Raw genomic sequence first — 27943 nt, 5'->3', positions numbered from 1 at the left:
CAGCTGACTAGTCCCCCCCTTCACGACTGGCGAACAATGGGAGTGGTGTGCTAGGGTCCCTTACCGCCAGAGCCCTTCCAGTTACCTGCTCACGGAAGTGGCCTTTATCAAGCTGGCGGCTTGTCTGCCAAATACAGCTGTAATTTGCTGCTAACGTTGAGCTGTTGCTCTTCATTTGATAAACTATGTGCTCGAATCTTGCTGAAGACTCCAGTGGTTCGATTCCATAGCTGGTATTTTCCAACTGCAGGAATCCCCTGGATTTAAACAGGCAGTTATCAGTCCCATGCACCGCCCCACGCACAGCGGTCATCTGAAATGTGAGACGCAAGAAACCACAGCAAGGCAAACAATCTTAGGCATTTTTTTTCCCTGCTTGCTTTTGCATTCTCAGGTCAGACACGGGAAAGGGAATCTGTAAAGGGTTAATTTAATGCAGACAGAAAGACAAGAATAGGAATACTGGTCAGAGACAAACTGAAATAAAAAAAATAGCAAAAGCAGGAAGTAATGGGGTAAGAGGACTTCGCACATCGCTGGTGAAGATGTCACTATGGAGATGGGGAGAAGCTCCATAGAAAAGCAGCAGCAAAGGACCCAACTACTCCACTCCTGGGTGTGCACTACACTCGTGGCTTCCCACCATCACGACCTGGAGCATCTGGGAAACTTGAACAGGAAGGAATTGTACCCTCCTCATGATTTCAGAGGCACCAGCCCATGAGCACTTGGCCTTGGTTCTGAGCCTATGGCCAGGCAGAACCATTACGGTTCAAGGACACATAAGAGAACAGCTACTGATTTCATGCCAGGCAGGAAGCAAGGGGGAGGAGAACAAGACAGACACCACAAAGACACAGTTTAGTGACCCAAGTCCTCTGCCTAAGCTCTTCCACCTCATAGACCATTCCGCTGTCAACTCATGAGGGATCAATCATCAGCCATGTTAGTGTCCTCGAGGTCCAATCTTTTCTTCATGGTGACAGCACCTGGGACCAGGTTTCCAACTCCCAAGTTCAAGGATGATAGGCCATAAATGACATAACACGTAGATCTAGGGGAGCAGTCAGGGGATGCCAAGGAAGCTTAGCCCTGTGTTTACTGCAGCATGACTGCCAGTAGCCAAAGTATGGGATTGACCTAAGTGTGTGTAACTGGACAAACGAAATAGGAAGTCTATACACAGATGAATAGTATCCGGCCAGTAAAAAAAATCATGTCAAGTACAGGAAACTGGTGGAATTTAATAACTTATAAGAGCCAACCACAGCATATACAGAAAGACAAGTACTATTTTTTTTCAATATAGGCAAGAAAACAGTGTTTGAGGGGAAGGCAACTGAAATCAGGAAAGCCACAAGAGAAATGGCTACAGGGAAGAGGAAAGGGTGGGAGAGTAGAGTGTTGGGAGTGAAAACTATCAAACCATGCTGTATGGAAATGCAAACATGAGATCGAGACATACAGCTAACACCTATCATAGATACAATAAAACCCATATAGTAAGGAAGATGAAGTCCTAGAAATCGATAAAAAGTCTAAGACTGTTCTTGTGGTTACAAGGTAAAACGAAGGGGAGATGGAATACAGAACGGACATCTCAAAAGGCGTCAGCATGGAAGGGGGCCATGCAGAACACCCTGTCTCTGTTCTTGAGTTACCTTCTCTTGACAAACTTTTTTGCGTTTCCCATGGGACGGATGAAAATTACTTATTTCTGTGAAATCACTTGATTGCTCCTTATGAGCTTTATTAGCTGTCTCATGCATGGCGCTACAAACTCATTTCATAGTGTGTGGCCTATTAGATTAAAATAACCAATCAAGGTAATTTCCCCATAGCTGAGATAATGACAGAAAAGAAAACTCTAGCCTTTTAAGATATTCTTATGACCCCATTTCTCAAGACATCCCTTCCTGCCCAGCATCCCCGAAACCCTTCCAATCAGGATGCCCTCAGCTGGGTTGTTTTGAGTGACAACTTAGGTTCAGGTGTTACAATGAATATAGGGCCATTGGAAAAGAAGCTTTCAGAACTCCGTCAGAGGTTCCTGTTGACTCCTGTCCAACGTCCTGGTTTACTTTAAAGTGTATCCCACTGCATTCATATATAAGCACTCTCTTGGACATTATTACCTGAGGCCGGAGCAGAGGCTGAGTGTCACAATGGAATCTGGTACTTCACCAACATATCCTCGGTAATGGCAATGAGCCTGAAACACAAGTCACCAGATAATGTCACAAATTCATCTCTTTTTTCAATAATAAAAAAAAAGTATGTTGTCAAATATTCCAGAAGGTTCATGATAGCAACAGATTTGATATTGAATCATGAATTGTGTAGAATGATTAATGCAAAGTCTCAGGAAATTAGATTTTAGGCACTCTCTTTACTTGGCACATGTGTGTTTTCTCCATGTTTCTATCTCCTTCCCATGACATTTCATTGTATAGAGGTCATTCATAGAACAGGTCAGAGTTCCGAGGAGGAAAACATTTGAATTAGTGTCAACATGGGGCTTGGGAAGGAGCACCAAGATAGGGTTTTCTTTGCACATGAGAAGCCCCAAGCTTAGTCTCAGTGATTAAAAAGAAATGACTTAAAGGGACAAGTACTCTCATTATACAGCAGTACTACATCTGCTGCCACAATAAAACCTAAGATAACAAGTGTCTAATATATCTGATTCTCACCAAAAAGTGCGGAGAGTCGGAATACAGGGATCCAGTTTCATTATATGCATAAACCGAAAAATTCCGGGATAAAAATGAGCTAGAAGTAAACGAGCAAAGAGAATGTAAGTCATAATTTAATATTAATGTATACATTAATGAAATAACATTAAGTGCAATGGATTCATATAATAACACAGTTTAATTAAAATAATTTTAGTTTGCTATCATTCTTGATACTTTTCTTAAAAACAAGTGGTATATGGTCAGAATCAGGAGAATACAATGACAGATACTCCGTGGGACAGCGCCATCAGGGGCTGCTGAATATGGCTTCCTTGAACAAATACAGACTACTGTGTGTATCACATGATGGGTCCTCATCTGAGTCCTAGAATATAGAGCTGAGGAAAAGAAACAGCCTCTGGTCAGTCAGAGTCACATATTGTTACATGACAATCGACAGGGCCTGGGTATTCTATGGTGACAGTCACAGGAGAGTATATAGGAAGACACACCAGGCTCAGGAATTAGGTGACCATTAGACACAAAGAACAAGCCATATGGACTTTTAGACAGGGTTGGGTAAAAGGAAAGGGTCTTGAGTCAGAAATGTGTTTGCATACATGAAAAGCAGCAGTGGTTTCTTTCCTGGAGTAGGGTAGAATGACAGAGAAGATATTGAAATGGTGTTGCCAATGGGGAAAGCCGACAGGGGCCGGGACAGATGAAGACAGTAGCAGACCAACATTTGAGAAGAACTGTCTTAGTCAGGGTTTCTATTCCTGCACAAACATCACGACCAAGAAGCAAGCTGGGGAGGAAAGGGTTACTTCAGCTTACACTTCCACATGGCTGTTCATCACCAAAGTAGTCAGGACTGGAACTCAAGCAGGTCAGGAAGCAGGAGCTGATGCAGAGGCCATGGAGGGATGTTATTTACTAGTTTGCTTCCCTTGGCTTGCTCAGCTTGCTTTCTTATACCAGCCCAGGGATGGCACCACCCACAATGGGCTGGGTTCTCCCCACCCCTTGATCACTAACTGAGAAAATGCCTTACAGCTGGGTCTCATGGAGGCACTTTCTCAAGGGAAGCTCCTTTCTCTGTAATAACTCCAGCTTGTGTCAAGTTGACACACACAACCAGTCAGTACAAAAGCTAAACTCAGAGCTCTACATGCCAAATTCACAAATGCCAAGGCCGGTTAGAAGTTTAATACTGTTACCCAGGCACTCCCTGATAGAGTCTTGAATGAGGACAGAACCCGTGGTAGAGGCACATTGTTATAATGCTTTAAGGGTAAACACATGGGATTAAATCACCCACTGGACCCATGGAAAGGCAGGAGCAGGAGAGACACCAAGGATGAGCACAGGGAGTATTTTTCTTTTCTTTTCCTTCCTTTTCTTTTCTTTTCTTTTCTTTCCTCTTTCTTTTTTAAATTGAAAGAAATGACTTACCATTTACTAAAATGGTTATGAGAAGTGCAGATATGGGGACAGCATCATAGGCTCACTTTGGGCCTGTTCCCAACAGGAATTGTAGCAAATATTTGATTAGGAGGTTAAGTAGTGAATGGGTATGGCATGTACTGCATGTACAAATATAAGTGACAAGCCACCACAGTGAAGATATAAATGACAAGCCACCACAGTGGGTACACATATAGCCACAAGACTGAGCTGCAACACCAGTTGGCCGAACACATTAGAAATAAGATTAACTCCACATTCTCAGCTCAGACAGGTGACGAAGAACCTGAAAAGGGTTAATGCAGACAGAAGGACAAGAACAGGAATACCGGTAAGAGACAAACGCAGGCCAGGGGCTGACGATGTCCTGTGATCTGATGAGATAGCATGTTACAGGAATGTCACGGAGCAGTTAGTGACACCAAATGCCATTCACAGGTAGAGAATAAAATAATGGAATGAAGACTAAACCACAGCCGCTACGTTTAAAAACGTCCAAAGGCAGTGACAACTTTACAAACACTCCCAGTCATTTTCAGTGGAATGCACTGTAGAAGAAAAGACCAGGGTAAGGTTGGCAGACACCGTGACTAAGGCTAACTCCCGATGCTTTGTTCAACCACAAGGCAAAAGGACGGCAAGCAACAGTTGTCACCCATCTTTGTTGATCCCTAAGGCTCAGAGGAGACTGTCTGATCTGTCCTGTAATGACTGCTGATAAGATGCCGTGGGGATGTGGAAAGATGGACCGTGGCTTTGAACTCTGGGTGGGAACAGAGGCCAACCAACATGACAAGAGACCTATTGTAGACGGAAGGGAATGTGACACTGAGGTCACAAGGACTGGCACTGGAGATTTTTATACATAAAATGTGTCAAGGGAGGTTGTTTTGAACCATATAGTTACCACACCATAAAACTGGCACTACTTGAATTCCCAACGATCGCCCCTTGATTACTCACTGTATTTGATTTCAGAAATTCACGAAATTAACCATGCTTGGGTATGAGGGAATATGTAATCGAAGATTTCCAAGTGTGTTATCTATTTCTCGATTTACAAATATAAATCTGAAATTTTAAATGCAAAGTCTTCACAGACCCAATGTTCAGGATCAAATGGGTTCCTATATTGGAAAGTTGACTGACCATTATACCGCACTACTGAGTTTAAGCATTACAAATAAACGTTAAAAGAACGAAAACTGAAGACAGACTTTTTACTTTTGCAGAAAGGGAAGATATATCTTACTAGTTCCTGAGGTGCAGAAAGTAGGGTTTCCCGTCAATGGTAATGACGTAAGACACCTAAAAGAGAGCAGATTGACAGACGATTTAGTAAAGCGGATGACTGCAATGTAAGATGGGATTTTTCACTTGTTAATTAAAGATATCTCAGAACACTAAACATAAACATCTTTAGGACCTATTGTGTTAATTCGTAAGATTTTAGAGTTGGTTGACTTCAGAAGAGTGTGACTTAGTGTGTAGATTGAAATGTTCACAAATCAATTATATCTTAAAATATAGTTTTAGTATCATTAATATCCTATCGATTTCTTTTGGATAGAAAAACTTATTTCTAAAAAACAAGGCATGAATGAGAGCTTATGTTGCATACCAAATGTAGTGAACTAATAAACAATTTATAAATATGTGCATATTATATTATATGTATAATATGTATAACTCAACAAATAAAACTACAAGGGGGAAAAGCCTAAGAGACTACCCAGACAAGAAGCCATGAGCAATGCCTTCAGCCGAGAGGTGGAGCTTCCAAATATCAGGAACTGAGTAACAGTAATGTCTACCTTCCTTCTCCTCCTCCTTCTCCTCCTCCCCATCCTCCTTCTCCTCCTTCTCCTCCTCCTCATCTCCCTTCTCCTCCTCCTCCTCCTCATCTCCCTTCTCCTCCTCCTCCTCCTCATCTCCCTTCTCCTCCTCCTCCTCCTCTTCCTCCTCCTCCTCATCTCCCTTCTCCTCCTCCTCCTCCTTCTCCTCCTCCTCCTCCCCACCCTCCTTCTCCTCCTTCTCCTCCTCCTCAGGAACTGAGTAACAGTAATGTTTACCCTCCTCCTCCTCCTCTTCCTCCTCCTCCTCCCCCTCCTTTTCCTCCTCCTCCTCCCCCTCCTTTTCCTCCTCCTTCTCCTCCTCCTCATCTCCCTTCTCCTTCTCCTTCTCCTCCTCCTCCTCTTCCTCCTCCTTCTCCTCCTCCTCATCTCCCTTCTCCTCCTCCTCCTCCTCCTGCTCCTCCTCCTTCTCCTCCTCCCCCCCCCTCCTCCTCCTCAGGAACTGAGTAACAGTAATGTTTACCCTCCTCTTCCTCCTCCTCCTCTTCCTCCTCCTCATCCTCATCCTCCTTCCCCTCCTCATCCTCCTCCCCCCACATTACACAAAACTGGGAATGACTGTAGAGTCAGTGTTTACATCCAATGCAGACCAACCCCAAACCGGCAACTGTGCACATTTCATTATAGGTGAACGACCACTACCTGTGGACTTTGTAGGAGACAACCAGGTGTTTGAGAACACACAGATGTAGACCAGCTGCTTGTGACCTAGACCTTGGGTAAACCTGATGTCTGTGCCTCCTGACCACAGATGCAATCAAACCCAACACACTGTTCTGGGATAGAATAGGCGACGAGACTGCAATGATACATTTTGTGAAAATATTTCTTATGTTGGAAGAGCCCGGAATCTTCGCTAGCTGCCAAAGCTGAGTTAATAATACATTATTTAATGTCACTTAAGAGTCCCATAAGTCCCTGATCCTTGAGCTCTTATAAAATCTTTCTGTCCCTTCTTCTGCAGTGTTCACTGAGACTCAGGTGTGGGAGTGTTTTGTAGAAGTGCCATGTCCCTGACGCAGGGAAGAACGCTTTTGTACCCATCTGTGTTTTGATCATCATTTTCTGACATCAGCAAATAGAACAAAAGTGACCTCAGACAACAGAAATCATCCATTAATGTTGGAAATAACTTGTATTAAACAACACAGAAAGCACAGCTTGGGAAGGGATGAGGAATATATTACAGAAATATTAAACAGTTTCAAAAGGGATTAAGTTACTGACTCTGACTGACCCCCAGTTGACTTAGATGACAAACAGAAATGCAAACTTACCATTACCAAGCAGCACCCATGGTGGATACTTGTCGTATAAGATTATTTTAGACCTGTTGACTGCGCACGCGCACACACACACACACACACACACACACACACACACACGCACGAATACACACACGAACACATACATGCACACACCTGTGGGAGCTTAGACTAAAGATTTTGGGATATTTTAATTACAATGATACTGTGGTAAAAATCTATGCCTCTGGAACTATGTCTACCAGAATATTGGGATAATGATAAAATGTGGGCATTTTTACTCATAGGTGAAAGTCCAAGTTGGCTAAAAGGTGGGTTTGACTACCGGGCTTCAGTATATGATCCATGGAAAACTCAAGAAAAAAAATTATGACTATTGTATAGTTAGACCATTTACTAACTATAGCTCATATTTTACCAATGAGCAATGCCTCTTCATGGATATAAGCCTGAAATATTTTCAAATGAACCTATCAGTAGATGGTACACTCCAGGATGGGGGGAACCTATTTATGTTAGTCATTCTACTTCGGGTGGTATTTCTAATATTTTTCTGGGATTATTTAGACTTTTTGCTGCAACTAACATAGCTTATTTTTAAAAGCCTCAAGAATCTAAGAGCATTCCTTTGACAACTAAATCTTGCCTAGGCTATTCTTATGACATACTTGCTGGATGGTCTTCAGATTTCAAATTCATTAAACTAGAATGATCTTATCTGCCTAGCTGTTCAAGATGTATTTTGACTAATTGTGTAGATCCTAGTTTAACTAAAACTCATTCAGGTATTTTTGATATTACAAAGACTTTATGTTCTGCTCTCTGTAGACTTAAAAGATGGTGCTTGGTTTGATGGTGAAGCCTGACAGACACTTAAAGGAGTTAATGACTTGATTAGACCAAAGCGTTTCGTTGCATCTTTAATTTTAGGTATTAGTGCTTTAATAGCCATCCTTACTTCACTCATAGTCTCAATCGTCGCTCGGGTCTCAGAGATGAAGACTGCACATTAAAAAAAGTTAGAAGCAAAACTTCATGCTTTAGAGGATGCGGCTTTAGATTAGGACAAGAGGTAGAAAATATTAAAGTTTGGCTTTCTACCAGGTGCCATGCGCTTTCCAGACACATGTCTAACGCCATTATCTTATCATGGAAATCATAATTGGAATCTTACTAGAAATCATGTGTTGGGGATTTGGAAAGACAATGACATTACTCAGGTATGGCTCAATCACAAGCTCAAATCTCTGCTCTGAGCAAAGCGCATGATGAATTTACTGGTTAGAGGATTTGGCTCAGTCTGTTTAGCTCTGCTTTCCAGGCATTGAGCCCTGTAAGTTGGCTGTCGTTGTGGCTACAGGAATAACTGTCCTTCTTCTCCTTATTTTTCCAGTCATCTTCCGACTAGTCTTTTCCTCCATCTCTACTGCCAAAAGAGGTATTTACTAGCTTCAGTTGAAAAGTAAAATAGGGAGGTTGCCACACCAACCTCAGTAGATTCTGTGCGACAAGTTCCACAGACTGAGGCGAAAACTTCAAAAGAAGGAGGCCTCCTGGAGCTGACTGTGGAACTCTTGGCCAGAGAAAAATATTGAGCCGTAGTTCTCATGGCCATTTGTCTGTCCTATCTTTTTCTGTTTCTCTTTCTTATTCACGAGATGTTCCTGATAGCCTAGCCTGGGACTTTAGGACTTTATGTCCAGAGAAGTAGGTGTTTTACTTCACAAATCATTTATAAAATCACATCTGGTAAGACAGATAAAAACTTTCCCAACAATGAATGATTTTGTATGGCTGTGCGTAGGTCGTAGGAGGTGGACTTTGGCAGATTGGTAAAGAAAGCATTATTTTAAAAGAAGAATTGAAAGTAGTTTTAAATTATACTTTGACGATTTATAAAAGGTAGGAACTAGATGTTAGATAATGATTGCCCATAAAATTTATTAACCGGCTTAGGAATCAGATGTTACTAACAAGTGCCCATAGAGATCTTATGAACCTGCCCTTGGAAGGACGCCATCAACAACAAATGCTTTTTGTGCTTTATGGTGTCAAGTGATAATGCTGTCACCTGCTCCATCCATGATTGCTTCATTGAACATGCTTTTTAGAAGTTGTAATACTTGAATGATTTCGTCCCAGATCTAACACGTCACAGCTCTGCAACATTAATAGAAACTCTTCTTAAATTATACAAAAAAAAAAAAAAAAAACCACGAAGAGAGTGACTGCTTCCAAAGACATTATCGAGCTGAGAGCAACCATGAATATCGAACCAGGCAATGGACAGTGAGAAACATGGATGGGAATAAGAAGTACTTCCAGACAAAACTTAGAATGAACATACTTTCAAAAAATCCTAAAATATACTGGCGAGCCACACAGTAAAAAGGATTAGTCGTTACAGTCAGACGTGATTTATCTCAGTTAACGCAAGAATAGGTAAACATACACAAATCAATAAATGTGACAGGGCACAATGACAGATAAAAATACCTCATCACATCAATAAGTACAGGCATGTGGCAAAAGTCAATATCCTTCACAATCAACAGAGCAGACATAGAGAAAGAATGTATGTCAACATAAGGACATACATGGGGCATATATAATCACCCAACTGAGTGCACTGTATTAACTGTGGAAACCTTTAGAGTTTCTCTCTAAGGTTTGGAACAAGACGAAGATGGCCACTTTTGTTGTTATTTTTATTGAGTATTTGAAGTCCTGGCCAAAGAGATCAAGAAAGAGGGAAAAAAAATACATGACTATATATACGGATAGCGGTAAAAGATTCATTTTAAAAAGTCTGGTTGGAGAAATACAAGGATTTAAACTTTTTTCGGAATGCAGAAACCAACACAGAAAATTCTAAAGCATTGCTAGACATGGGATGATGGTCTTAAATGGAAATGAAAGAAGTGATCCCATTTATGACATCTACAAAAAAATTAAAATATCCCACAAAGATTTAATCCGTGAGATGAAACAGTGAAAGTTATAACACTTTGATAAAATGTTTGACGGGGACGAATAGATGGCCAGGCATTCCATGCTCGTGGATCGGAAGAAGCAGTGTTGCACTAAATGGACCAAATATTAGAATATTTCCTGTTGACTTACCCCTGTACCTATGAACCAAAGCATCTCGTCCTCATCAGAGAAGCTTCTCCTTGCAGCAGATGACAATTAACATAGAGACCCTCAAGTGGTCAACATGGAGATAACAGCCCTAAGTGGAGTTTATACATCCCATCCCTCTGCTAAGGTGCATGAAAGAGGGGCTGGAAAGTGTGCAAGAGTCAATGGAGTAGATAACATCCAGACACAACAGGGCAGTTGAAAATACAAGCTCACGGCTACTGTAAAAAAATGTGCACAAGACCTGCACTCCAGTCCAGAAGAAGAAAAGGAAGAGGAGGAGAAAGAGGAAGAGGAGCAGGGAAGGAAGGGAGGGAGGGAGAGGATGGGAAAGGAAAGGAAAAGGAAGAAAGGAAGAACGACAAAGAATGATTGATAGATAGATAGATAGATCCCACCATATTAAGGAAGTTGGCCATGAAATCTTACCACTAACTGACACTTAACATTTGGTAGCTGCTAGAAGAGGAAGAATCAATTTATTTTAATCATGTGACCCCCTGATAGGTTGACCACACAGTAGATCAGGTCCCAACTCCCAAGTCTACCCAGTCAAAACCAAGCTGGATTCAATAGAGAGAGGGAAAAAATAAAGAAGAAACCTACATGCCCAGTGGGGACCAGATGGGGGAGCAGAGAGGATAGTTAAGGGAGGATTGGGTAGGTGGGTGGGGTAAGGAAGAAATTTTCACATAATTCATAGAAATGTTGTTTAAAAAAGAAAAAAATGTGGGAAGTTTGTAATAGTGGAAATATTAACTCTCTGGATGGACTGAGATAACTTTGATGTCTAAGCAGAACCTGAACTTGAAGTTAAAATTCAAGATACAAACCACCAGGGCTGGGTATAAAAGGTAGCCTTGGGCTGGAGAGATGGCTCCGTGGTTAAGAGCACTGACTGCTCTTCCACAGCAGGTCCAATTCCCAGCAACCACATGGTAGCTCAACAGCTGTCTGTAACTCTGGATCCAGGGGATCTGACACACTCACACACACATACATGCAGGCAAGGCCCCAATGCACCTAAAATAACACTAGTTAAAAATTGTAAGAAGCAGAAAAAGATATTGATCATCAACTTTTGGAACTGTCTTATAATCCTTTTAATAATGTAATTGAACACATGATTTTGTAAAGATTGAAGATAAGCTTTCAGATGCTTGACAGTGCTGAGTGATATCCTGACTGTACAAAAGGCACTATTTTGCTTTGGTGATTCTAAAGTTGTTATATATTTGATAATATCTGTACTTTTGGGAAAAAATCTGTACTTTTCAACTTTAAACATTAAAATTGTTTACAAGTTTAATTTTGTAAATATAAAACTTTGCATACAACAAAGGTAGTCTAGACTGACAAAATTTATCTTCAGACTAAATACAGGTCCTTTTGAAATGCCAGCTCTCACAAATTTTTGGGGAAAAAAAAACTCTAAAATGAGCACACAACCTAAATATAAATTTAAATAGTCAAAGCAACCTGAAAACAAACAAACAAAAAAAGGCATCATAACTGACTTCTAAATGTACCACAAAACCATAATGATCAAAGCATCATGGCATTGAAATAAAAAACAGATATGTAAGCCGACAGAACAACATAGAAAATTTAGATATAAACTGTTTACAGCCACCTGTTTTTGTTTTGTTTTTACAAAAGTATTAAGAAAACTCATTAGAAAAGGGACACATTTTTTTCAAAAAATGGCACTGAGAAATTGTATATACACATGAAGAATGAGAGTAGGCTCAGTATAAATGAAGATACTTAACATCACTGTTCCTGGTAAAAGACCAAAACCACATACATGTTTGCCTCTTGAAATAGCTATTGCTACTAAAAGGATCACAGATGAATGTTGGTGAAGTTGTAACAAAATTAGACTCCTCACACACTATGGGTGGGAGGTAATGGTGCATCTTCTGTGGAAAACAGCGTAGGGATCCTAAAAGGTATTCAAACAGACTTACCACACAGCCCTCAAGTCAATATATCATTATCCTAAAAGAAGGGAAATCCGGTCTATGCAAGCTTATCTACTGCTCAATGTCCATTACCAGTGATTCCCAATTGCCAAGAAATAAAGACTGAACCATGTACTGATGGTTGCATAGGCAAAGAAAGGTGGTGTGTGTCTATCTCTGCGTGTATACATTGTAAATAAGATTGATGTTTTTGATTGTCAATTCACACAATCTTCTAACAATGTACACACACACACACACACACACATACACACACACACACACACACACACACACACACACACACAAAATGGCCTACTTCACAGCAGGCAATCCTAACTTGGACAAGCCCAGAAATACAATGTTAAGGAAAATACATCAGCTACTGAACAATCAGTACAAGGTTATACTTACACAATGTGCCTACAAGTCAGGAGAATAGATAAGACTAGCACATAGCTGTACACACAGCATTTGAATAGCTGTTAAAGCACCAAAGCACACAAAGGGAGTTGAGAAAGTGCTAAGTCTCTTTAGTGTGTTGGTTGTCTTTGTGATACTGCAGATGTTTGCATGTGCCAAAGCTCATCAAAATGTAGGTTCCATGAGTGCACACGTTCAATGTGTGCACTTTCACCATCAAAAATACCTCAATGGAGTTTTAAAAGTCATTTCAAATGTAGACTCTATCATGGTAAAAATAGCTTTGAGAATTGCTAATAAGGGCTGGTGAGATAGGTTAGTGGGTAAAGGTGCCTCCCTCCATGCATGACACCTTTTTTTTAAATGAAAGATTTATTTATTTTATGTATATGAGTACACTGTAGTTATCTTCAAATACACCAGAAGAGGGCATTGAATCCCATGACTGATGGTTGTGAGCCACCATGTGGTTGCTGGGAATTGAACTCAGGACCTCTGGAAGAGCAGCCAGTACTTTTAACCATTGAGCCATCTCTCCAGCCCCAAGCATGACAGTTTTAGCAATCTGTGTTTAGGACTGGCGTGGAAAAAGAAGGAAACCCATTCCCCCAGATTGTTGTCTGACCTTCTCACATGGACCCTGGCATGCATGCATAAACACACACACACACACACACACACACACACACACACACACAAGGAAGGGTAGGTGATAATTAATTTATTTATTTTGTGTGTATGGGTATTTTGTCTGCATGTGACGTCTGTACAAGACACATCATCAGTGCCTGGGAAGGTATTAGATAGTTTGAAACTCGAGCTACGGACAGTTGTAAACTGCCACATTGGTGCTGGGAATTGAGCCAAATTTATCTGGAAGACTAGTCAGTTCTCTTAACCACTGTACAATCTTTCCAGCTCCAATGACTATATTTTTAAAAGATCAAAACAAAGGAATACATAATTCCAAACTTAAAAAATGCCAAACTGGTCCTTCTGGTTTGAACCCGCACCCAGAGCAGACATTGGGTGCTGGCTCCTCAACCACTCCTACAACACCCCGAGGGAGCCCAACTCCCAGGTGCTCTGATACAACAGGATCTCGGGAGCTTGGTCACACCAGGATTTCAGGATTCCAGAGGCAGCTAGACTTCCAGGATCTTTGATACACCAAGGATCTCAGGATCATAGAATCCCAGAATCATAGGATCACAGGGGCAGCTAGACTCCAAGGGGTTCTTACACAACCAGGATCACAGGAGGCACAGGCTCCGGTCAAAGACAGCAAGGGCAGTTAGCACTAGCGATAACCAGATGGCAAGCCCAAGATCATCAGCAACAGAAACTAATGCTATGTGACAACATCAGAACCCAGTTCTCCCATCACACCAAGCCCCGGATACTCTACACCAAAAAAGCAAGATTCAGATCTAAAATACTATTTCATGAATATAATAGAGGAATTTAAGAAGGACATAAGTAAATCACTTAAAGAAATACATGAGAACACAGGTAAACAAGCAGAAGCCCTTAAAGAGGAAACAAATAAACCCCTTGAAGAAATACAGGAAAACACAAACAGGTGAGGGAATTGAACAAAACCATCCAAGATCTAAAAGTGGAGATAGAAACAAGAAAGAAAACACAAAGGGAGACAACTCTGAAGATGGAAAACCTAGGGAAGAAATGAGGAGTCACAAATGCAAGCATCACCAACAGAATACAAAAGATAGAAGAGAGAATCTCAAGCATAGAATATACCCTAGCAGACATTGACACAACTGGTGAAGAAAATACAAAAAACAAAAAATCTCCTAACTCAAAACATTCAAGAAATCCAAGACACAATGAAAAGACCGAACCTAAGAATAATAGGTATGGTAGAGAGTGAAGATTCTCAACATCAAGGGCCAGCAAACATCTTCAACAAAATTATAGAAGTAAACATCCCTAACCTAAAGAGATGCCCATGAACATACAAGAAGCCTACAGAACTCCAAACAGACTGGACCAGAAAAGAAACTCCTTCTGTCACATAATAATTAAAACACCAAATGCATAGAACAAAGAATATTGAAAGCAGTAAGGGAAAAAGGTCAAGTAACGTATAAAGGCAGACCTATCAGAATTACACCAGACTTCTCAACAGAAACTCTAAAAGCCAGAGGATCTTGGGCAGATGTCATACAGACCCTAAGAGAACAAAAATGCTAGCCCAGGCTACTATATCCAGCAGAAATCTCAATTAACATAAAGGGAGAAACCAAGATTTTCCATGACAAAATCAAATTTAAACAATATCTTTCCACAAATCAAACCCTACAGAGGATAATAGAAGGAAAACTCCAACCAAAGAAGGGAAACAACACCCAAGAAAAAGCAAAAAACTAATCTTTTCACAACAAGCCCAAAAGAAGAGAACCACACAAGAATAATTCCACCTCTAACAACAAAAATAACAGGAAGCAACAATCATTGGTCCTTAATTGGTCTCTCAACATCAATGGATTCAATTCCCCAATAAAAAGGTATAGACTAACAGGATTGATACATAAACAGGATGCAGCACTTTCAACATACAAGAAACACACCTCAGTGACAAAAACAGACACGCCCTCAAAGTAAAAGGCTAGAAAAGAAAAAAACTTTTCCAGGAAAATTGCCACAATAAAGAAGCTGGAGTAGCAATTCTAGTAACCAATAAAATAGACTTTCAACCAAAAGTTATCAAAAAAGGTAAGAAAGGACACTACATACTCGTCAAAGGAAAAATCCACCAAGAGGAACTCTCAATTCTGAACATCTATGCCCCCAAATGCAAGGACACTAACATATATAAAAGAAACATTACTGAAGCTCAAAGCACACATTGAAGCTCACACAATAATAGTAAGAGACTTTAGCATCCCACTCTCACCAACGGACAGATCATGGAAACAAAAAACTAAATAGAGACACAGTGAAACTAACAGAAGTTATGAACCAAATGGATTTAACAGATATCTACAGAACATTTCACCATAAAACGAAAGAATATACCTTTTTCTCAGCACCTTATGGTAGCTTCTCCCAAATTGACTATATAATTGTACAGAAAACAAACCTCAACAGATACGAGAAGATTGAAATAAGCCCATGCATCCTATCAGATCACCACGGACTAAAGCTGGTCTTCAACGACAACAAAAATGACAGGAAACCCAGGTACACATGAAAGCTGAGTAACTGTCTATTCGATGATAATTTGGTCAACGAAGAAATTAAAGACTTTTTAGAATTTAATGAGAATGAAGGCACAACATACCCAAACTTATGGGACACAATGAAAGCTGTGCTAAGAGGAAAACTCATAGCTCTGAGTACTTCCATAAAGTAACTGGTGAGAGCATTAACACCATATCTGAAAGCTCTAGGACAAAAAGAAGCAAATACACCCAAAAGGAGCACATGGCAGAAAATAGTCAAACTTGGGGCCAAAATCAACCAAGTAGAAACAAAGAGAACTGTACAAAGAATCAACAGAACCAGAGCTGGTTCTTTGAGAAAATCAACAAGATAGATAAACCCTTAGCCAGACTAACCAAAGGGCACAGAGAGAGTATCCAAATTAACAAAATCAGAAATGAAAAGGGAGACATAACAACAGAAACTGAAGAAATTTAAAAAAAAAATCAGATCCTACTACAAAAGCCTATACTCAACAAGTCTGGAAAATCTAGATGAAATGGATGGGTTTTCTAGACAGATAACAATACCAAAGTTAAATCAGGATCAGATGGACCATGTAAACAGCCCCATAACCCCTAAGGTTATTTAGAAGCAGTCATTAAAAGTCTCCCAACCAAAAAACTCCCCAGGACCAGATGGTTTTAGTGCAGAATTCCATCAGACCTTTAAAGAAGTCTTAACACCAATACTTCTCAGCATAGTTCATAAAGCAAAAACAGAAGGAACACTACCTAATACATTCTATGAAGCCACAGTTACACTAATACCTAAACCACACAAAGACCCAACAAAGAAAGAGAACTTCAGACCAATTCCCTCATGAACGTTGAGGCAAAAATACTCAATAAAATTCTTGCAAACCAAATCCAAGAACACATCAGAATGATCATTCACCATGATCAGGTAGGCTTCACCCTAAGGATGCAGGGATGTCAGTATATAGAAATCCATCAACATAATTCACTATGTAAACAAACTATAAAAAACCCCACATGATCATCTCATTAGATGCTGAAAAAGCCTTTGACAATATACAACACCCCTTCACGCTAAAAGTATTGGAGAGAATAGGAATTCAAGATCCATTCCTAAATATATTAAAAGCAATATACAGCAAGTCAAGAGTCAACGTCAAACTAAGTGGAGAGAAACATGAAGTAAAAACTCAGGTACCCCACACCCGCGGATCCCGGCCCGCAGCAGCTCTCTGCTCCCAGACCCCATGGGAAAGAGACCTCACCGCCTGGTCAGGTGGGCACTCCTGAGGCTGCAGAGCGGAAGAGACCACCAACACTGCCCACCCCTGCCCACATCCCTGGCCCAAGAGGAAACTGTATAAGGCCTCTGGGCTCCCGTGGAGGAGGGCCCAGGAGCGGCCTGAGACACCGCCAGAACCTGAAGGAAACAGACCGGATAAACAGTTCTCTGCACCCAAATCCCATGGGAGGGAGAGCTAAACCTTCAGAGAGGCAGACAAGCCTGGGAAACCAGAAGAGACTGCTCTCTGTACATACATCTTGGACGCCAGAGGAAAACACCAAAGGCCATCTGGAACCCTGGTGCACTGAAGCTCCCGGAAGGGGGCACAGGTCTTCCTGGTTGCTGCTGCCGCAGAGAGCCCGTGGGCAGCACCCTGTGAGCGAACTTGAGCCTCGGGACCACAGGTAAGACCAACTTGTATGCTGCAAGTGACCTGCCTGGTAAACACAAGACACAGGCCCACAGGAACAGCTGAAGACCTGTACAGAGGAAAAACTACACGCACGATAGCAGAACACTCTGTCCCCATAACTGGCTGAAAGAAAACAGTAAAACAGGTCTACAGCACTCCTGACACACAGGCTTATAGGACAGTCTAGCCACTGTCAGAAATAGCAGAACAAAGTAACACTAGAGATAATCTGATGGCGAGAGGCAAGCACAGGAACCCAAGCAACAGAAACCAAGACTACATGGCATCATTGGAGCCCAATTCTCCCACCAAAACAAACATGGAATATCCAAACACACCAGAAAAGCAAGATCTAGTTTCAAAATCATATTTGATCATGATGCTGGAGGACTTCAAGAAAGACGTGAAAAACTCCCTTAGGGAAACACAGGAAAACATTAATAAATAAGTAGAAGCCTACAGAGAGGAATCGCAAAAATCCCTGAAAGAATCGCAAAAATCCCTGAAAGAATTCCGGGAAAACACAATCAAACAGTTGAAGGAATTAAAAATGGAAATAGAAGCAATCAAGAAAGAACACATGGAAACAACCCTGGATATAGAAAACCAAAAGAAGAGACAAGGAGCTGTAGATACAAGCTTCACCAACAGAATACAAGAGATGGAAGAGAGAATCTCAGGAGCAGAAGATTCCATAGAAATCATTGACTCAACTGTCAAAGATAATGTAAAGCAGAAAAAGCTACCAGTCCAAAACATACAGGAAATCCAGGACTCAATGAGAAGATCAAACCTAAGGATAATAGGTATAGAAGAGAGTGAAGACTCCCAGCTCAAAGGACCAGTAAATATCTTCAACAAAATCATAGAAGAAAACTTCCCTAACCTAAAAAAAGAGATACCCATAGGCATACAAGAAGCCTACAGAACTCCAAATAGATTGGACCAGAAAAGAAACACCTCCCGACACATAATAGTCAAAACACCAAACGCACAAAATAAAGAATATTAAAAGCAGTAAGGGAAAAAGGTCAAGTAACATATAAAGGCAGACCTATCAGAATCACACCAGACTTCTCACCAGAAACTATGAAGGCCAGAAGATCCTGGACTGATGTCATACAGACCCTAAGAGAACACAAATGCCAGCCCAGGTTACTGTATCCTGCAAAACTCTCAATTAACATAGATGGAGAAACCAAGATATTCCATGACAAAACCAAATTTACACAATATCTTTCTACAAATCCAGCACTACAAAGGATAATAAATGGTAAAGCCCAACATAAGGAGGCAAGCTATACCCTAGAAGAAGCAAGAAACTAATCGTCTTGGCAACAAAACAAAGAGAATGAAAGCACACAAACATAACCTCACATCCAAATATGAATATAACGGGAAGCAATAATCACTATTCCTTAATATCTCTCAACATCAATGGCCTCAACTCCCCAATAAAAAGACATAGATTAACAAACTGGATACGCAACGAGGACCCTGCATTCTGCTGCCTACAGGAAACACACCTCAGAGACAAAGACAGACATTACCTCAGAGTGAAAGGCTGGAAAACAATTTTCCAAGCAAATGGTCAGAAGAAGCAAGCTGGAGTAGCCATTCTAATATCAAATAAAATCAATTTTCAATTAAAAGTCATCAAAAAAGATAAGGAAGGACACTTCATATTCATCAAAGGAAAAATCCACCAAGATGAATTCTCAATCCTAAATATCTATGCCCCAAATACAAGGGCACCTACATATGTAAAAGAAACCTTACTAAAGCTCAAAACACACATTGCACCTCACACAATAATAGTGGGAGATTTCAACACCCCACTCTCATCAATGGACAGATCATGGAAACAGAAATTAAACGGAGATGTAGACAGACTAAGAGAAGTCATGAGCCAAATGGACTTAACTGATATTTATAGAACATTCTATCCTAAAGCAAAAGGATATACCTTCTTCTCAGCTCCTCATGGTACTTTCTCCAAAATTGACCATATAATTGGTCAAAAAACGGGCCTCAACAGGTACAGAAAGATAGAAATAATCCCATGCGTGCTATCGGACCACCACGGCCTAAAACTGGTCTTCAATAACAATCAAGGAAGAATGCCCACATATACTTGGAAATTGAACAATGCTCTACTCAATGATAACCTGGTCAAGGAAGAAATAAAGAAAGAAATTAGAAACTTTTTAGAATTTAATGAAAATGAAGGTACAACATACCCAAACTTATGGGACACAATGAAAGCTGTGCTAAGAGGAAAACTCATAGCGCTGAGTGCCTGCAGAAAGAAACAGGAAAGAGCATATGTCAGCAGCTTGACAGCACACCTAAAAGCCCTAGAACAAAAAGAAGCAAATACACCCAGGTGGAGTAGAAGGCAGGAAATAATCAAACTCAGAGCGGAAATCAACCAAGTAGAAACAAAAAGGACCATAGAAAGAATCAACAGAACCAAAAGTTGGTTCTTTGAGAAAATCAACAAAATAGATAAACTCTTAGCCAGACTAACGAGGGGACACAGAGAGTGCGTACAAATTAACAAAATCAGAAATGAAAAGGGAGACATAACAACAGATTCAGAGGAAATTCAAAAAATCATCAGATCTTACTATAAAAACCTATATTCAACAAAACTTGAAAATCTTCAGGAAATGGACAATTTCCTAGACAGATACCAGGTACGGAAGTTAAATCAGGAACAGATAAACCAGTTAAACAACCACATAACTCCTAAGGAAATAGAAGCAGTCATTAAAGGTCTCCCAACCAAAAAGAGCCCAGGTCCAGACGGGTTTAGTGAAGAATTCTATCAAACCTTCATAGAAGACCTCATACCAATATTATCCAAACTATTCCACAAAATTGAAACAGATGGATCACTACCGAATACCTTCTACGAAGCCACAATTACTCTTATACCTAAACCACACAGAGACACAACAATGAAAGAGAACTTCAGACCAATTTCCCTTATGAATATCAACGCAAAAATACTCAACAAAATTCTGGCAAACCGAATCCAAGAGCACATCAAAACAATCATCCACCATGACCAAGTAGGCTTCATCCCAGGCATGCAGGGATGGTTTAATATACGGAAAACCATCAACGTGATCCATTATATAAACAAACTGAAAGAACAAAACCACATGATCATTTCATTAGACGCTGAGAAAGCATTCGACAAAATTCAACACCCCTTCATGATAAAAGTCCTGGAAAGAATAGGAATTCAAGGCCCATACCTGAACATAGTAAAAGCCATATACAGCAAACCAGTTGCTAACATTAAACTAAATGGAGAGAAACTTGAAGCAATCCCACTAAAATCAGGGACTAGACAAGGCTGCCCACTCTCTCCCTACTTATTCAATATAGTTCTTGAAGTTCTAGCCAGAGCAATCAGACAACAAAAGGAGGTCAAGGGGATACAGATCGGAAAAGAAGAAGTCAAAATATCACTATTTGCAGATGATATGATAGTATATTTAAGTGATCCCAAAAGTTCCACCAGAGAACTACTAAAGCTGATAAACAACTTCAGCAAAGTGTCTGGGTATAAAATTAACTCAAATAAATCAGTAGCCTTCCTCTACACAAAAGAGAAACAAGCCGAGAAAGAAATTAGGGAAACGACACCCTTCATAATAGACCCAAATAATATAAAGTACCTCGGAGTGACTTTAACCAAGCAAGTAAAAGATCTGTACAATAAGAACTTCAAGACTCTGGAGAAAGAAATTGAAGAAGACCTCAGAAGATGGAAAGATCTCCCATGCTCATGGATTGGCAGGATTAACATAGTAAAAATGGCCATTTTACCAAAAGCAATCTACAGATTCAATGCAATCCCCATCAAAATACCAATCCAATTCTTCAAAGAGTTAGACAGAACAATTTGCAAGTTCATCTGGAATAACAAAAAACCCAGGATAGCTAAAGCTATCCTCAACAATAAAAGGACTTCAGGGGGAATCACTATCCCTGAACTCAAGCAGTATTACAGAGCAATAGTGATAAAAACTGCATGGTATTGGTACAGAGACAGACAGATAGACCAATGGAATAGAATTGAAGACCCAGAAATGAACCCACACACCTATGGTCACTTGATTTTTGACAAAGGAGCCAAAACCATCAAATGGAAAAAAGATAGCATTTTCAGCAAATGGTGCTGGTTCAACTGGAGGTCAACATGTAGAAGAATGCAGATAGATCCATGCTTATCACCCTGTACAAAGCTTAAGTCCAAGTGGATCAAGGACCTCCACATCAAACCAGACACACTCAAACTAATAGAAGAAAAACTAGGGAAGCATCTGGAACACATGGGCACTGGAAAAAATTTCCTGAACAAAACACCAATGGCTTACGCTCTAAGATCAAGAATCGACAAATGGGATCTCATAAAACTGCAAAGCTTCTGTAAGGCAAAGGACACTGTGGTTAGGACAAAACGGCAACCAACAGATTGGGAAAAGATCTTTACCAATCCTACAACAGATAGAGGCCTTATATCCAAAATATACAAAGAACTCAAGAAGTTAGACCGCAGGGAAACAAATAACCCTATTAAAAATGGGGTTCAGAGCTAAACAAAGAATTCACAGCTGAGGAATGCCGAATGGCTGAGAAACACCTAAAGAAATGTTCAACATCTTTAGTCATAAGGGAAATGCAAATCAAAACAACCCTGAGATTTCACCTCACACCAGTGAGAATGGCTAAGATCAAAAACTCAGGGGACAACAGATGCTGGCGAGGATGTGGAGGAAGAGGAACACTCCTCCATTGTTGGTGGGATTGCAAACTGGTACAACCATTCTGGAAATCAGTCTGGAGGTTCCTCAGAAAATTGGACATTGAACTGCCTGAGGATCCAGCTATACCTCTCTTGGGCATATACCCAAAAGATGCCCCAACATATAAAAAAGACACGTGCTCCACTATGTTCATAGCAGCCTTATTTATAATAGCCAGAAGCTGGAAAGAACCCAGATGCCCTTCAACAGAGGAATGGATACAGAAAATGTGGTACATCTACACAATGGAATATTACTCAGCTATCAAAAACAACGACTTTATGAAATTCGTAGGCAAATGGTTGGAACTGGAAAACATCATCCTGAGTGAGCTAACCCAATCACAGAAAGACATACATGGTATGCACTCATTGATAAGTGGCTATTAGCCCAAATGCTTGAATTACCCTAGATGCCTAGAACAAATGAAACTCAAGACGGATGATCAAAATGTGAATGCTTCACTCCTTCTTTAAAAGGGGAACAAGAATACCCTTGGCAGGGAAGAGAGAGGCAAAGATTAAAACAGAGACTGAAGGAACACCCATTCAGAGTCTGCCCCACAGGTGGCCCATACATATACAGCCACCCAATTAGACAAGATGGATGAAGCAAAGAAGTGCAGACCGACAGGAGCCGGATGTAGATCACCCCTGAGAGACACAGCCAGAATACAGCAAATACAGAGGCAAATGCCAGCAGCAAACCACTGAACTGAGAATAGGACCCCCGTTGAAGGAATCAGAGAAAGAACTGGAAGAGCTTGAAGGGGCTCGAGACCCCATATGAACAACAATGCCAAGCAACCAGAGCTTCCAGGGACTAAGCCACTACCTAAAGACTATACATGGACTAACCCTGGACTCCAACCTCATAGGTAGCAATGAATATCCTAGTAAGAGCACCAGTGGAAGGGGAAGCCCTGGGTCCTGCTAAGACTGAACCCCCAGTGAACTAGACTGGTGGGGGGAGGGCGGCAATGGGGGGAGGATGGGGAGGGGAACACCCATAAGGAAGGGGAGGGGGGAGGGGGATGTTTGCCCGGATATCGGGAAAGGGAATAACACTCGAAATGTATATAAGAAATACTCAAGTTAATAAAAAAACAAAAAAAAAAAAAAACAAAAAAAACTCAGGTACAAGCCAAGGCTGCCCACTTACCCTCTGTCTATTCAATATATTCTTGACTAGGGTGTAGGAAATGGCTCTGAAGACTAACCTTCCCTTCTGAATCTCCGCCCTTGAATGGCTCTATCTTCTGTGGCACTGTGATATGCAGCCATATTCCTTCCGAATCTGCAGCAAGAACGTGCATTTTGTAGTTTGGCGCTTTTAATTTGGTTCGGTTTATTTCCTGAATCCATGGTAGTCCCATTCCAGTCGGCGATCCTGAGTTCACTGGGGGGGGGGGGGGCGGGGGGGCCTAATGTGGTTGGCAAACTTACTTGTAATAAACCCCTCCCTCGATACAGGTCTCAATAAAAAATTAAGAACGAAACTTAAGGCTGCTGTCTAACCCGGCAGCCCTGTTCCTCCTCAGAAAGATGCTGAGGCTGATGTCTCTCAGTGTTTTGGGGAGCGTGAAGAGGGCATTGGTAACAAGCACTTGCACCTCGCTTCCCAGGTGAAGACTTTTCTTTCTCAGAAGAAAAGTCGTTCTTCCTGCTGTTGGTCCAGGCACAAAGACAGAGAGAAGATGCCACCTGAATTACCCAGGTTGGGGCTGGAATGGGGACAAGATGGAGGACTGTCATCAGCTGGAATCCGGGAACCCTGCGCTATCCTTTCTCAGCTCTGTGAAAGGAAAAGGGTTCGCAGGGGCTTACCGAGGGCGGCTAACAGCATGGCAAGCTCAGCGAGAATGAAGAACAGAGGCATGGTTGGGTCCAAATGCAGGAAGCTCAGCTGAGCTCAAGACCGTTGGCAGCCGTGGGGCACGTGGGCAGCGTGGGAGAGCTCCCACCCAAGGGCTCGCCAGAGGCTCAGGGGCTCTAGCTGGCCCAGAACGGACACCAGCTTCTAGCGAAGGCCCTCGCGGAAGGCATAAAAGTACGAACAAGCATGGATCGTCTCGCTTGGTGATTTTTGTTCTGTCCCCTTCACGGTTTTCTGTCCTTATTATTGTGGTGGAAGATGAATAGGAAACTAGAAAGGTCACCTATTAATTAACAGCATGACAAAGAAGTAAACGGAACTTGAACTAATCCTCAAGCATAAAGCGCCTCTCTCCCGTCTTGCTTTCTTACTGTACTGGCCTATAACTGGTACAGGAAAGGCTATCTAACAATGCAATTTAAGTGTGTTTTGTTAATGGTGACTAATCTCAGGGTATCTATTACTGTAGCACCATGACAAAAAGCAACAGGAGGAAGAGAACGTTCATCTCATCTTGTAGCTTAGAGTCCATCCTTCCGGAGAATTGGGGCAGGAACCTAGAGTCTGGAGATGATGCAGGGACCATTGAGGAGTGCCGCTCACTGGTTTGCTTTCCATGAATTAATTGCTCAGCTTCTGTTCTTAAACCAAGGTGGGGCAATGCTCACAGAGAGCCGGGTTCTCCCACCAGTCATCAATCAAGAAAATGTCCCATAGACTTGCCCACAGCCCGGTCTGATGGGGGATTTTCTCAGTTGAGAAGCCCTCGTTCCATGTAACTATAGCTTGAGTCACGTTGACATAAAACTAGCCAGCATGGTGACACTTTACACTTAGAGAGAGAGAGAGAGAGAGAGAGAGAGAGGAGAAAGGCAGTCAGGCAAGGTGAGCTAGAGCCGCCATCTGCCTAGAGAGACAGCAGATGGAGGAGATAGCACCTCCACCTTCTTTCCAAGATGTCCGACTCTCCATGGGCAAAGCCCATCTCTCCTGCGTCCCTGACTCTCAAAGCTTCCACCACGACACGCCCTCCTGTACGGAGTGACAGTGTCAAGAGCCACATAAAATAGTAAGCTTAGGTCACCATGAAAACTGGGTCAGCTAGGTCCCGCCCTACCTCGGTAGCAGTAACTAAGGCTGTTACTAATATAAGGCAGAGTCATAGTTACCGTGGTTCAATATTAGTGGCAGGGGCAAAAGGGGGGACATGGAATTATAAAACGTTTCTCTAAGCATCTGCGTTTTGTCAGAATTCACAGGATTCATTTGAGGTGTAGAAGTGTGTGGTGGTAACACATTTGTGAAAATGTACACTCATTAGCAGTGACTTTTAGAACCTGCTACCCCCCCCCAGAGAAAAACTCATACACTCCACCCTTCATCATTTCTATCTTCAGACACCAGAGCCCTGAATTAGTTTGCTAGCTGTAAACTAATTCTTACCTTTACAAATGTGTAACACATAGTCATTCTGATTGGCTTTTTAGCACTGCTTTAGGGCCCACCCATTTTGCAATGGTATTTGTGTGTGGTCCGTTCTTTTAAAAGCTGACTGATACTGTGTTGGGTGGGTGTTCTATACAAAACCATTATCAGTTATCGGTTTGGAAAAGGGGCGTTTGGGTTTGTAAGATGAACCTTGGGTTGTTTTTGCTTTGGCTGAAGCCTCTGGGAACAAGCTTGAGGTTGACTGGCAACACACTTAACCCAAGCATAATGTTCAAGGTTCATGGAGATACCTCAGCCAAGAGGGGATTAGGACTGTGAAGGCCTCAAAGAGAGAATCACCCACGGAAAACTCAAGCTTCAGCAAGTATCCAGCAGAGTTCAGACTCACACGACTCCACCCAAGACTAGGCTGTTGAACTAGCCTGTTTATTGGCGTTACTTGCATGACCAAAGGAGACACATCATCCAGAAGGCTTAGCGCTGGAGAGAGCATGGGTCACATATGAGAGCTATATCCCTAGAATTCCTTGCCTGACTTACAGGCAGCTGAAGAGAACCTTCCTCTCTCCTGGCAATCACTTAACTGCTTCATAAACCTAGGGAGGGACCTCTGAGTCCTACAACATCCGGAAGCGAGCTTCTTGAGTTAGAGGCTTCTCTTGAGATTTATGACCCCAGCTCCTTCCAATGGGAGGAAAGTTTCACTTCAGAAATAGCCATACAACCCCAGATATCAAGAAACATACTAAATTTCAGTTCTTCAGGGAACCATGGGGCCATCATCTATATCTCTGATCCAGAACTCAGTCTAGGAAATTCCTTCGAGAAAGGATGTTAGCGACTATTTGGGACCTATGGGAAGTGTTCCTGTCTATCAGATCTCCCCGGGCATCCGGAAACATGAAATGGTAAGGCTGGGGCATGATTGGAGAAGAGCGGGTTGTAGACCTTGCTCTTGGCTTTGAGCACTTGGGTGGGAGTAGTTGTCGACAGTGGAATATTCTCAGCTTGGAATACTGACCTCCCTAGCTCCGATGGAAAGAAGCAACAAATACACTTCTGTATACTTTCAGCCATAGGATTTATTTGGAGGCATGGATAACTGAAACCAGTAAGCCACGGAGAAAGAGATGGACTGGTTCTTGTTCTCGAAATAAGACCAAGGAATGGTGACTTTCTTGGTGATCTTTTTCTGTTGTGGCTTTGCTGTTGCATAAATGCTGTTGTTTAAAAAAAAAAAAAAGGCAAAATAGAAAAGCTACATTCTCATCATTGTTAAAAAAGCTATCCAATAGAAACTTAATTAACATAATTAGCATAACGTCCACTACTGGCTCTGGCCTTCTGTGCCTATGACTTGTAGAGCTAAGTTTTTGTTTTGTGTTATTGTTGTTGCTCTTTTCAGTTTAGTGTGTGTGTGTGTGTGTGTGTGTGTGTGTGTGTGTGTGTGTGTGACTATTTTGTCATGGCCTCATGGAAAGGGCGTGTTGTCAAATGAGCTTTAGCTGTTTGCCTATTATTTCATAAACTGTGTGCGAGTGAAAGAAAACCATCCGGAAGGTAAGTCTTTATTACTGAAAACAGTGTTCTTCAGACACGTGACCCAGAGCTGTAACTTTCCTGAATGTCCCCTTTCTGAAGCCTAGCTTCCATACAGTCAAAAGAAACCTTGCAAACTCCCACAAGAGAGAACTGACCAACACCCCAGCCAGCTTTGAGACCATGCATAATGACTACAACCATCATGGCACAATAACCCTAAGGGTGTGGTAGTGGCATGCATACCAATGTGGTGGTGACCAACAGCTCTCCCATTGGACTTAAGACCTGCTCAACCATAGGGAAACCATGCCTAATACTGGAAACCTAGCCAATGACCCAGGGCTGGTGAAGTCATGGACATTGAAGGACCTAGAACACTTTACTAAACCAGCATTATCCCTACCTACACTCTAGATATTTGTCCTTATGCCACAGACAAGTAGTTCTTCACTCCTCATCAAGGAACTGTCTCCTTATGACAGATGGAGACCATTGTAGAAAATCATAATCAATCAAAATGCAGAGCTGAGGAGCCCAGTTCTCATGGATAGGTCTACAAAATG

At 41.6% G+C, this 27943-nt stretch overlaps 2 protein-coding genes across 16 annotated transcripts in view; both read right to left on the bottom strand.

Annotated features, from left to right (window-relative positions):
- Adam18 (ADAM metallopeptidase domain 18) overlaps positions 1-24506 on the bottom strand; it is a 72888-nt gene extending 48382 nt beyond the window's left edge. For 4 of the 13 annotated variants that reach the window (XR_005494666.2, XR_010058314.1, XM_039094795.2 and 1 more), the window contains exons 1-6: positions 24341-24506; positions 23734-23912; positions 5398-5453; positions 2694-2772; positions 2136-2212; positions 86-257 (exon numbers count right to left, since the gene is read on the bottom strand). Coding sequence is in view for 7 of the 13 variants with exons in the window: in XM_039094795.2 (XP_038950723.1) it covers positions 86-257; positions 2136-2212; positions 2694-2772; positions 5398-5453; positions 23734-23912; positions 24341-24392 (615 nt within the window). In the remaining 6 variants the exon portion in view is untranslated. The remainder of the gene's footprint in view (positions 1-85; positions 258-2135; positions 2213-2693; positions 2773-5397; positions 5454-23733; positions 23913-24340) is intronic. The other 9 variants (XR_010058316.1, XR_010058315.1, XM_063275670.1 and 6 more) reach the window with 6 other exon arrangements.
- Positions 24507-26900: 2394 nt separating this feature from the next.
- The window catches only part of Adam3a (ADAM metallopeptidase domain 3A), a 50014-nt gene continuing 48971 nt past the window's right edge, over positions 26901-27943 (bottom strand). For 2 of the 3 annotated variants that reach the window (XM_039094792.2, XM_039094793.2), the window contains one exon: positions 26901-27058. The gene's annotated coding sequence lies outside the window, so the exon portion shown is untranslated. 3 annotated transcript variants of the gene reach the window in all.

This window comes from Rattus norvegicus, chromosome 16 (assembly GCF_036323735.1).
Source record: "Rattus norvegicus strain BN/NHsdMcwi chromosome 16, GRCr8, whole genome shotgun sequence".
Taxonomy (NCBI): Eukaryota; Metazoa; Chordata; class Mammalia; order Rodentia; family Muridae; genus Rattus; species Rattus norvegicus.
The sequence above is the reverse complement of the archived record's forward strand: the minus strand, read 5'-3'. Positions and strand labels throughout refer to the sequence as shown.